At 36.3% G+C, this 12212-nt stretch overlaps 1 protein-coding gene across 1 annotated transcript in view; it reads left to right on the plus strand.

The window, feature by feature from the left end:
* dym (dymeclin) overlaps positions 1–12212 on the plus strand; it is a 92429-nt gene that overhangs the window by 64936 nt on the left and 15281 nt on the right. Inside the window, exon 15 of the mRNA XM_016470263.1 lies at positions 11505–11687. Within this exon, the coding sequence (XP_016325749.1) occupies positions 11505–11687 (183 nt within the window). The remainder of the gene's footprint in view (positions 1–11504; positions 11688–12212) is intronic.

Raw genomic sequence — 12212 nt, forward strand, 5'->3', positions numbered from 1 at the left:
GATTTTTTTGCACCCTCAGATTCCAGATTTTCAATAGTTGTATCTCGGCCAAATATTGTCCTAACAAACCATACATCAATGGAAAGCTTATATATTCAACTTTCAGATGATGTATAAATCTCAATTTCGAAAAATTGACCCTTATGACTGGTTTTGTGCTCCAGGGTCACATATTTATAACACCCAGAGTCATTTGATTTAGCATCTTTGTGTTCTTAAATTTTTTATCAAATAAAATTAATAGTAATCAAATATTATTAATTGTAATAATTAAAAAATATGAAAAATATGTTTTTAAAAAGCAATCAATCTGCTTCTTTTTCTGATTATTGTTATTATTATTAGTATATTTTTTTTGCTTTTTATTAATATAATAATAATGATAATGTCATCAAGACCTCTTTAGAAGTTATTTAAATGAGTAAAATGCATACTAATCAAGTAAACTATGCATTTGCTTATTGTTAATATGGCATCACAAGCTCTGAATCGTTCATAAGTTATTTGAGTAAAATTAATAGTTATTTAAATGATAAATAATGATAAAATAATAGTAATCATGCTAAATTATAATAATGATAAATAATAATAATAATAATAACAGCAACAACAAGGCCATCAAGACCTCTAATGAAGTTTTAGAAGTTATTTAAACAAATAAAATTCATACTAATCAATTACTTTTTATATTTTAAAAATATAGCAATATATAATTTATTTAAAACATATATATATATATATATTATATTATAATATATTATTGTTATTATTATTATTGCAATTAATTTATTGTTAATATCCAATCAGCTCTGATGAAGCTTTCATAAGTTATTTGAGTGAGAGTAGTAATTATTTAAATGATTAGTAAGCATTTATTTATTTATTTATTATTTTGTTTTAGATGGACAGAGAAAATAAAGTGATTAAATAGCTGTGCAGCATGAGAATTAGAATTAGAGTATTGGTCCATTAAATGCACATGGCATTATGGGTGACTTCAAGTATCATTACTGCACTTATGGAAGTGAATTTGTTTTGTGCTGTTTTTTTTTTATTTTTTGTCTTTTGAGTTGTTGTTGTGAAAGCAGACTTTGTGAGGAGGACATTATCCCAGCAGCAGCTTTAAGAAGCCTGTGCAGAGCCAATGTTCCCAGAACCGCCTTTTCCTCAGTAGAAGGGCATGATTGGGCTTTGTGTTTTTCTGTCTGTTTCTCAGAGTTTTATGGGAAGGATGTCCTAAACTGCAGTTATCAAGCACCAGTTTAGACTACATTTGATTTTGCAGTTCTTTCCTTTGTCATATCTCATAAGACAGACAACATTGACACACACACTGTTTTTGTCTGCTGTCACTGTTATCTCCATGGGATTTCCTTCATTCTATGGGAACAGATGCTGATGTGTGTCTGTACATACAGAGCTTTTATAACATCCTATGAAATGGATATCGCCAGCTCTGGATGAGCTGCTCTCGAAAGCGTAAAGCAGCCGAAATGCACACATCTTTGACCACACATCATCTCTAGATTAATTCAGTATTAGTAACTTGAAGTTATTTCTGCTTGTTTAATGTCTGAAAAGCCCAACCGATCATAACAGAGTGCATTTACATATTTTCCTAAAACTTAAGTAGCAAAAAGTCTGTTTAATTGGGTAGAAAATAATGAAAAATGTAATTATTTTTAGTGTTTTTGACTTGACAATCAAACAAATAATAAATAAATAAATGTAAAAATAATAATAATAATAATAAATTCCTGAAATCTTCTATAGGCTTGAGAAATTTGTTGAGACTTCTGGGCCATATTCACTGGATATTAAACATATGTTCAGATATTTATTTATATCTGAGTGATTCAGTAATTGCCGCATGTGGAAAAATCTTCTCACCTGGAGTTGTGGAAAATATAAATTAATATAAGTTATAAGCTGTGATTGTAATGAAGAGAGATTTCCACACACACATAATCCCAAGTGACATAATTTCTGTGCACCACATATTTAATGATGTGTAAGTGTGTGTGTGTTTAATGGGTCTCAGTGTTAATTAGAATTGCAGCACATATGTGTCGTCTCATCACGTTCCTTTGGGTCTCATAGATGCCCTGCGGTTTCCATTTCAGTATCATTAAGATACTATTATAGTTTTTATTCATATTTTGAATTAGTTTTTATTTTGATATTTTCTGTTTTAAATTTAAAGTTTTAGTAATTTTGTTGTTTTTGTCTTTTTTTTTAAATATGTCTAAATAGTTTTTAATCATTTCTATTTCAGTTTGAGTTATTTTACTACATGAAGTTAAACTAAATGAAAATGAGAAATGCTGCCATGGCAGCTAGCTGAAAAAAAGTTTTTTATTTTATTTTTATTTTCAAGTTAAACTAAATGAAAATGTGAAACATTGCCCTGGCAATTAACTGAAATATATATGTAAAAAATAATAAAGATAATCTTATTTTCAGTTAATGTTTATTTTATTTCAAGGAACAAAAAGTTTTTTTTAATGATGTTAGTTTTATTTTTTATTCATTTCGTTTTATATATTTATATTTTGAATTAGTTTTTATTTTAAAGTTTTAGTAATTTTGTTGATCATGAGGAATGTTGCAATGGCCACTAGCTGAAATTTTAATTGGTTTAATTTAAAATTAATTTAATTTAATTAAAATATCATTTGTTTATGGTTTTAGTTTTGCTTTTAACTCTAATGACCCTGATCTGTACAAAGAAAGAGAGAGAGTAAGACTGCTGGTGCTGCTCTCTGTGCCGTGATTATGGGATGTCTCAGTGTCTTAATACAGGTCAGAAAACGACCCATTTACCATCTCCCTAAAGACACACAGACTTTCTGCTCTTCTCTTCCTCTGCCCTTCTTTTCCTCTCTGGTTTTATTCTCCATCTGTCCCCTCACGATTGTGTGATGCTCGTCTCATCTCTGCCGTTTAAAGGCTCTTTTGATGGTCGCAGCAGCTGGAGTGTTTACAGACGGGCAGCGCTGAGGCCGTTTTCAAGAACGCAGATCGGTTCTCGTCCTCCCAAAGCCAATATGTAATCCAGCTGATCGTAATATGTCAAACCGGGTAGTTTAAATCAGATGAGCCGTGTTCAAATCTCATCGAAGCACTATTTGTTTCTGCAGAGCATCTGATTCACCTTGAAGATGAGTCTCCATTTGTTCTGTGACTTACCTGACTGTTGCCATGCCGACCGTTCATGTTTCTCTCGGCGTCACTGTAAGCTGCTCCCTCTCGCCCTGACCTTTGACCCCTGACCTCTGCTTGAGAGTGTAAGGGCTTGTAACCATGGAGACCAGAGTTTGCCTCTTTCTGGCTTAGATGGTATTGACATCACAGTCATTAGCTGCTCATTAGACCACACACACACACGCGCACTCATGCACGTATGCACACAGACATCTCTCTCACTGGATGACTAATGACTGTCTGGAGCTGGATGCAAGTGCACTTCCTGTTCCTTTCTGTCTGTTTCTCATGATTTCAATTTCAAAACCATCTTTCTCTGCAGTGCTATTTTAGCACCAGTGAGAAACTATTATAGTTTTTGTTAATATTTGATAGTTTTTTTGTATTTTTATTTTTTATTTTAATATTTTTGTATTTTTATGTTTTCCATTTTCATTTTTATTTTGATTTAAATAAAAGTTTTTGTAATTTTGTTGTGTGATTTTGTCATTTTTATAGGTTTTTGTTTCTTTTTAATATGCCTATATAGTTTTTATTCATTTTTATTTTAGTTTTAGTTTTTTTAGTACATTAAGTTAAACTGAATGGAAATGAGAAATGTTGCCTTGGCAATTAGAGGAAATAAAATAAGTTCAAGTTTTTTAATATTTAATTTATTTTATTCTATTTTATTTTATAATATTTTATTTCAACTAACACATTTTTTTATGGTTTTTGTTAACAATAATATCCCAGTTTCTCTGTCTCCCTGTAGGTTTGTGAGTCAAATTAATATTGGCTTATTATGGCTTTTTACTGTTTGCGTTTCTCAAGCAACTGCATTGATCGGGCTGATTCAAATACACAACGCTCACACTGAAGCTACAGTCCCTGTTTATGCATGCTTCAATTGAAATCGGGCTTCAAATTATTATATTATACAGCAGAAATAACTGGATAACTGCTTAACACTTTTGAAACCTGACATATTTTGTTAGTTATGTGGGTGTGTGTGTGTGTATGTGTATGTTTTGTGTGGATGTGTGTGTTTTGTGTGTGTGTGTTTGTATGTGTAGGATTTGTTTAAAATCCGTCTGCCGTTCCACACAGTCAGGTTGTTCACACATTAACATCTGACCTGAATTCCTCTCTCTCTCTCTCTCTCTCTCTCTCTCTCTCTCTCTCTCTCTGTGTGTGTGTGTTCTCTCTTTTGTCTGTAGGATTTGTTTAAAATCCGTCTGCCGTTCCACACAGTCAGGTTGTTCACACATTAACATCTGACCTGAATTCCTCTCTCTCTCTCTCTCTCTCTCTCTCTCTCTCTCTCTCTCTCTGTGTGTGTGTGTGTAATCTCATTAGTCTGTACTGTAGAGCTGATCCTCTCATCCCTAATTCACTCCTACGTTCTTCTCGTCTAATTATCACTCACTGTTTCTGTCTAGACACCTCCAGCTTCTTTCTAGGTTGTAGTTTGATCTGGTTTCCCAGTGCTTCTCCACTGGCTTTGCTTCACGGCCCACATTTTACTCTGAACATCAAGTACCGACATTGTTTACTGGTTTGAACGGATCTGCGACCTATTTGTTGCGAACCGCTGGTCTAGACGAGTATTTCCAGGTCTGGTCTAATCCCGTCCTGCATGTTTGTATCCACTTAAATTCATTTAATAACGGTGGCGACAGCCTCCCACCCCGTTAATATTCCCGACTGCTGCGTCTGCAGATCTTTTCCGGAGTGTAGGGGGTCGTCATGGGAACGGGGGCAGGAATTTCCTCCATCTGTTGGTAGGGGAAGGTGTGAGGAACGCGACCCAGAGCGGAGGCTTTCGGCTGGGCTGATTTCATCAACGCAACCGCTACAAACTCAACATCCGCACCGTCGAAATAAACCTGAATGAGATTGTAATGCGAAATGTCTGTCGTTCTTTCCATTTTTGTATTTTGATTAATGTATTTTGTTTGGTTAACCTCAATACACCCCTAATTTTAAGGCCAAAAGTATTGCAAGCGTTCAGTACTTAATGCAGGTTTTTCAGGAAACCAGTTTGAAATCAGTTATTATTTTTGCAGTTCTGTTTAATGCCACTAGAGGCACCAAAATAACACCCTTCAGCTTTAATGCAACAACACTGGGGTCAGGGTTTGCATGAAGAGCTGGTCTAAGAATATGTTTTCAGGGTCTTGCATCATGCGAAGGGGTCAGATTTTGCCTTTAAAGGGGTCATATGACGTTGCTAAAAACAACATTATGTTGTGTATTTGGTGTAATGCAAGTTTTTTAAGGTTAAAAAAACACATTATTTTCCACATAATGTACATTATTGTTGCTCCTCTATGCCCCGCCTTTCTGAAACGCGTCTATTTTTACAAAGCTCATCGTTCTGAAAAGCGAGGTATGCTGTGATTGGCCAGCTATCCAGTGCGTTGTGATTGGCCGAATACCTCAAGCGTGTGACGGAAATGTTACGCCCCTTACCATATTGTGATGCCCTGTCCGGCCTGAGCGACGAGACAAAAACATTAAAACCCATTATAAACGAGGCATTTGTTGCATCCAGTGGGGACATAATTACTGATTATAATGACTTATATTGTCTTTTTACGCGTTGTGTTGCGTATCGCGCCGCGTAAACATAAAACCATGCATTTGTCTGCATTTGTGATCGGAGAAATGACAAACAACAAGCGCTATTCTACACTGGTCAAAACTCGCGTTTGAATCGTCAGTGGCAAATCCTTTAAATACGAAAACTTACTGACTTTAGTCTTTGCAACTTTAGGGATCTTATCTATTCACAAACAGCTTGTAACACTCCAAAGAGAAAGGAAAAATTGAAATCGCATCATATGACCCTTTAAACATGACCTGACATCAAGAATGGCATTTTTTTCACCATTGTTCAGGTATTAACAGATTGTACCGTATAGGGACACTGAAGTTGGTTTTCTGGTATGTGTGTGTTTGTGTGTGTGTTTCCAGAGGAATTAATCTGTGTGAGTCTCAGACAGAGCACAAACCGCAGCAATCATGGAGCAGGTTTACAAGGCCAAGGTTTTGCCAAAACCCGGTGTCTTTCCAGTAAAGGCCTCGTTCCGTCCCTGGTGCCGCTGTGAGACTGATTCAGTCTGAGGTGTTTTACACATGTACTGTATGTCTCTGACTCTGGAGTGTTAGTCTTTAACTTGTGGCATCTTTGTCAATGTAAATCTGACTGGTGGATATTTCTCAGATCTCAGTGTTTGCTGAGGGAAACTGACTTGATTAATGCAGAATGAGTCCGTCTGATCACTTAGTTCAGTCACTCTCCTCAACAAGACGCATGATTTGAAGAATCATTCTTATCTGGGGCACAAATACTGCAAGATGAGTTTCTTTTTCCTTTTTCTTTTCTTTCTCTCTTTTTCTTTTTCTTTTCCCTTTTTCTTTTCTTATTTTTTCTATTTAGCCATTTACTTTTGTTTTTTCTTGTATTTTTTAATTACATTTATTTTAGTTTTATGTATTTTGTTTCTTATTCATTTTCTACTTTCTTATATTGTTCTTTTTAATTTTTTTCTCTCGTTTTATTTTTCTATTTTTTCTTTTCTTCATTTCTTCTGTTTTTCTTTTCTTTTTTCCTTTCTATTTATTTTTGTTTTATTTTCATTTGATTTATTTTTAATTTTTCTCATTTCTTTTCTTTTTTCCTTTCTATTTATTTTTGTTTTATTTTCATTTGATTTATTTTTTATTTTTCTCATTTCTTTTCTTTTTTGTTTCTTTTGCTTTTCTTTTGTTTTTCTTTTATACTTTTTATTATTTTTCTTTTTTCTTTTCTTTTCTTCTCTTCATTTCTTGTTCTTTTTATTTTTCCTTTCATTGTATATCATTTTAACTTTGTTTCATTTTCAGTTGAATTGCCTTTGCAATGTTTTAAATGATGCTGCGGTTGTTTGTCAGTCATTGGAGCTAAATCCATAAAGTTCAGTGTTTTTGTACATTCCCGGACTCTTTTTCAAGCTTTCCTGATCTGTCATCTCCTAAAATCACTTCAGTTAGCTTCCACACAAAGAGCTTTTGATGTGGTGTTTCTCTCTGTGTGTGCGTGTGAGTGCGTGTGTGTGTGTGTGTGTGTGTGTGCGTGCGTGCGTGCGTGCGTGCGTGCGTGCGTGCGTGCGTGCGTGCGTGCGTGCGTGTGTGTGTGCATGCGTGTGTGCGTTCCTATGGAAACCGGATTGCACATTCTGTTCCATTGACTTGCTTTTGTCCAGAGAGATTTGTGGCTCAGAAACTGGCATCAGTGTTGAGAATAAGGAACGGATGAATAACATGAAGAGAAGGCCGATGGCTGCAGGCAGAGACTCTATAGAGAAGGACAGTGGGAGAAAAGGAAATGAGAAGGTCAAAGGTCAGAGACTGAAGGCTCTTTAGAGACGTGACATGCTGCAGTACATGGAAGTGTTCTTTCTCGACTGAATCAATGCTCTTTTTTTAATGAAAAATGTGCTTTTGAATTTAGATGTCAAATGCATTGCGTCACTGAAGAGAAGAATCTTTTAGTAGCACTTTATGCATATAAAATAAGTTGTAAAGATATTCTCTTCTTATAAATAACAGCTGCCAGAGTTATAATACATAATACCGGTTCGTGTAGAATGAGTTACACTGTTTGAAGCAAGGACTATGAATTGCTTAGTATTAAATCTCTTTTATCCTATTTCCTTTTTCTTTTTGTTTTCTTTTTCTTTTTTGTTTTCTTTCTATTGTTCTTGTTCTCTTTTATAACATATAATATACCTTTATTTTTTATAAGATATAATGCTTTAGAATCACAATTTGCCCTGTTTTAACCCCAGGTTAAAGCCAGTATTTGTGTGTCTGTGTGATTTTCTGGTTTGCATTGAACAAACTGCTGATGTAAAGGCTGGTGGTTTTACAACGACACCATACTGTCAGTAAAGGCTGATAACATCACACACACACACACACGATGCATCCATACAGCTCTGGCATCAATCATGCTTAAATATGGTGCTTGAAATGTATATGATGCAACTACAGAGAGATGAATAGGCATAAAGACAGAGATGATGCAGTTGTGTTGCCTCTGTTTTATGTGTGTGTGTGTGTGTGTGTGTGTGTGTGTGTGTGTGTGTGTGTGTGTGTGTGTGAGACCCAGAAAAAGTGTTACGGCCCAGACTGCAGCAGAGCTCAGGAAAACAATAATCCATTTAACCCACACACACAGTGTGCTGTACTCTACACTATTGGCACTTCCTAGACAGCATATTTGGCCATCAAAGGTGTATTTGTGGTTTATGCTCTGCAACATTTATTAATGTTTTTGAACAAAATCTCTTAAGCTTACCAAGGCTGCATTTATTTGCATTTATTAAAAATACAGTAAAAACAGATATATTGTGAAATATTTTTACCATTTTAAAATAACTGTTTTATTGTAAAATTTAATTTATTTCTGTGATCAAAGCTGTATTTTCAGCATCATTACTCCAATCTTCAGCGTCACATGATCCTTCAGAAATCATTCTAATATGCTGATTTGCTGCTTAAGAAACATTTCTGATTATTATCAGTGTTGAAAACGTCTTGGGTTACTTAAGTAATCCGTGTTGGTTATGGGTTACGCGAGTAACCCGAGACGTTCCCTTTCATAGTTTCGCTCAATGCTACGTACCTATGACGCAATGGGAACGATAAACCACACCCGCCAAGCTAGACTAGGCTTGGTTCAAGCAGAAAGAATCTGGGAACCAGGAGCCGCATCTAAATCCAAGCTATAAAACCTGATAAAAGTGTGAGGGGAGGACCATCCTGCCGCCACACAGATATCCTCCAGGGGAACTCCTCTGAAAAGAGCTTGAGAGGAAGCAACACTCCTGGTAGAATGAGCTCGAATACCTAGCAGTGAAGAGTGACCTTGCACCTCATACGCAAGCGAGAGAGCGTCTCTTAGGTAGTTGAGCACACGGATGCCCTGGAGCCTCAACAGGGCCAGAGCAGCATCCATGCACTTCGTGAACGTCCATGGAGCCAAAGCCAGACCGAAGGGAAGAACCCTGTACTGGTACGCCTTTCCCCCAAACCTCAGGCAAACCTGAGGAACTTCCTGTGCCGCTGAACAACCTGAATATATGAAGCGCGAACCTGAGCCAGAATAGCCTTCAGCGTTAGCATTTTGAATTTCCCTTTGTAAAGAGAGAAATTCAGCTGGCTCAGATCTAGAATTGGTCGCAGACCTCGGTCCTTTTTCGGAATGAGGAAATAGCGACTGAAGAAGCCGCGATTCACATCCGAAGGAGGGACCTCCTCTGTCGCACCCAGAGAAGGAGTGAGGAGACCGCCTGCTGCAGAACAGAAGCCTCTAAGGCGCTGTTTACCGCAGTAAGATCGAAACAGGGGGATTGAGACAAAACTGAAGCTTGTAGCCGAATTGGATTGTGCGGAGAATCCAAGGACAACGAGAGTAGGGAGAACTGGAGTAGGGCCACGGTCTGGAGTATAAGTAGGGGAGAACAGTTGTGCTGCCGATTATTTTTGTGGAAACTGTTATACTGTTTTTCAGGATTTTTTGATGAATTGAAAGTTTAAATGAACAGCATTTATGAAAAATATAAATCTTTTAACATTATGAATGTCTTGCCTGACACCTTTGATCAGTTTAACGCATCCTTGCTGAATAAAAGTGTTTATTTCTATCAAAAATCTTACTGACCCCAAACCTTTGAATGGTGGTGATTTGAACAAATATTGCAGCTTGTCCCGAAAAACCGTCAATGAACAGTAGAAAAGACTGATTACAATTGTGACCCTGGAGCACAAAAGCAGTCTTAAGTCGCTGGGGTATATTTGTAGCAATAGCCAACAATACATTGTATAAGTCCAAATTATCGATTTTTCTTTTATGCCAAAAATCGTTAGGATATTAAGTAAAGATCATGTTCCATGAAGATATTTTATAAATTTCCTACCGTAAATATATATCAAAACTTAATTTTTGATTAGTAATATGCATTGCTAAGAACTTAATTTGGACAACTTTAAAGGCGATTTTCTCAATATTCAGATTTTTTTGCACCCTCAGATTTTAGATTTTCAAATAGCTGTATCTCAGCCAAATATTATCCTATCCTAACAAACCATACATCAATGGAAAGCGTATTTATTCGGATAAATCTCAATTTCAGAAAATTTACCCTTATGACTGGTTTTGTGGTCCAGGGTCACAATAGACCTATCGGTAAGCCCCGCGCCCCCTTAGTTACTGTTGCTCACTCGGACAAACAAACGGAGCTGCTCACTGTCTTACAATGACAGCTGTCAGTGAAAACCTTCTTCCGAGGTGTTTCTGATAAATTTGGGACACGGACCTTCAAGTAGGACTTAAATATGCCATGGAGGCATATATAAAAGATATTAAAAGAAATATGTAAAAATACAGATCACAATGCAAACAGGAGAATTATGTTACGGTCGTCACAATCGCAATGACAACATCCCGGATCAACACCGGTCATATACCGCAGAGTAAGATTAAATTAATTTACATTTAACCAGATTAGTATGGAGAGGCACTCTAATTATAGACCTTCGTTTATGTGTTTTTGACTTTCACTGCACGAGACATGACGTGAGAACAGTTCACTATTTAGGTTTGACGCTAAAGTTAGCTAGTTTTAGCCAGAGATACATTTCTGAAGCACAAGATGACATTAACGTTCTGCTTGAGCAGATGAAAAGTGTAACTTAATGAGAGTATGACAACCAGAAAATAAACATTTTCGTCTTCATTGTGATTGGGGTTGAATGCTTAGGGACATTTTGCTCTGTTTTGGTTGGATTTAGGAAATGGAATAAAATAAATTACATTGCCTATCCTCTCAGGATAACTGGAATTAGTGTTACAAGTACCCTAGGCACATCGTTTTTCCATTTTTGTAGCATAAACACCATCAAACCGATGCGAGCTTCGGATCTTCCAATGTTTCTCTATGGCGCTGAAACCTAAAGATGTCCGAGTTCCGCTCCCTGTGCAACTGGTACTCGACTGCCATTGGCTCATCTGCGTTCAAGGGGAGGAGCTTACCGATAGGTCAATTTAGTACTTTTGAAATCAGGCATAATGAATAGGAAAAAAGGATTATGATGATAAATGATATTATCTGCTTCCAAAACCAGCCTAATCAAACTCATGATGTGGTCACCGAGATTTAGTGCATTTACAGTATGAACGTACCTGTGATGCCCAAGAAAATACTGGCTAGGTCGGTTTTGGTGTATTTTTGTGTCATTTTTACTTATTGCATTTCTGTCTTTTCCCTCAGGCTCAGGATCTGAACGTCATCGAGGAGGTGATCAGAATGATGCTGGAGATTATAAACTCCTGTTTGAGTAACTCGCTCCATCACAACCCAAACCTGCTGTACGCACTGCTCTACAAGCGGGAACTCTTCGAGCAGTTCAGATCGCATCCGTCCTTCCAGGATATCATGCAGAACCTCGACACGGTGAGACGCCGACTGTGTGTTCCAGCTCTGTTCCAAACCCTAGTGAGCTCTCTAGTGTCCACAGAGACAGCTGCCTTCTAAGGCTGCATCCTAAATGAAACTGAACCTCTTAAGTGACTTATTTGAAACATGCTTCATGGGCAGCAACTGAATTGCTTATTATTATTCACGTGCCACAAATATAATAAAGAAAACATATGCAAAGCATACGAGTTTGACATTGACGTGTTGCTAAGGCATTTAAAAAAATATTATATATATTATTTAATATATTTATATATTTTTTAGAGAAGGAATATTTTTAGAGAAAAACTATTGAAATAATTCTTATATAAATATTATTATATATACATAACTATAAATTATATTTTTGATCAAAAAATTAATATATTTAATCAATATTTGAATTGAATAGATTAATCGCTCAAGAGCTACATTATCTTTCTGAACAAGGAGCTGGTAGCATCATTGTTTCTAAAGGAATTAAAGCCACAGCTTCACTGTTAATAGAGAAACGTGGCAAAA

Source organism: Sinocyclocheilus anshuiensis, unplaced genomic scaffold (genome assembly GCF_001515605.1).
Source record: "Sinocyclocheilus anshuiensis isolate Anshui unplaced genomic scaffold, SAMN03320099.WGS_v1.1 scaffold708, whole genome shotgun sequence".
Classification (NCBI taxonomy): Eukaryota; Metazoa; Chordata; class Actinopteri; order Cypriniformes; family Cyprinidae; genus Sinocyclocheilus; species Sinocyclocheilus anshuiensis.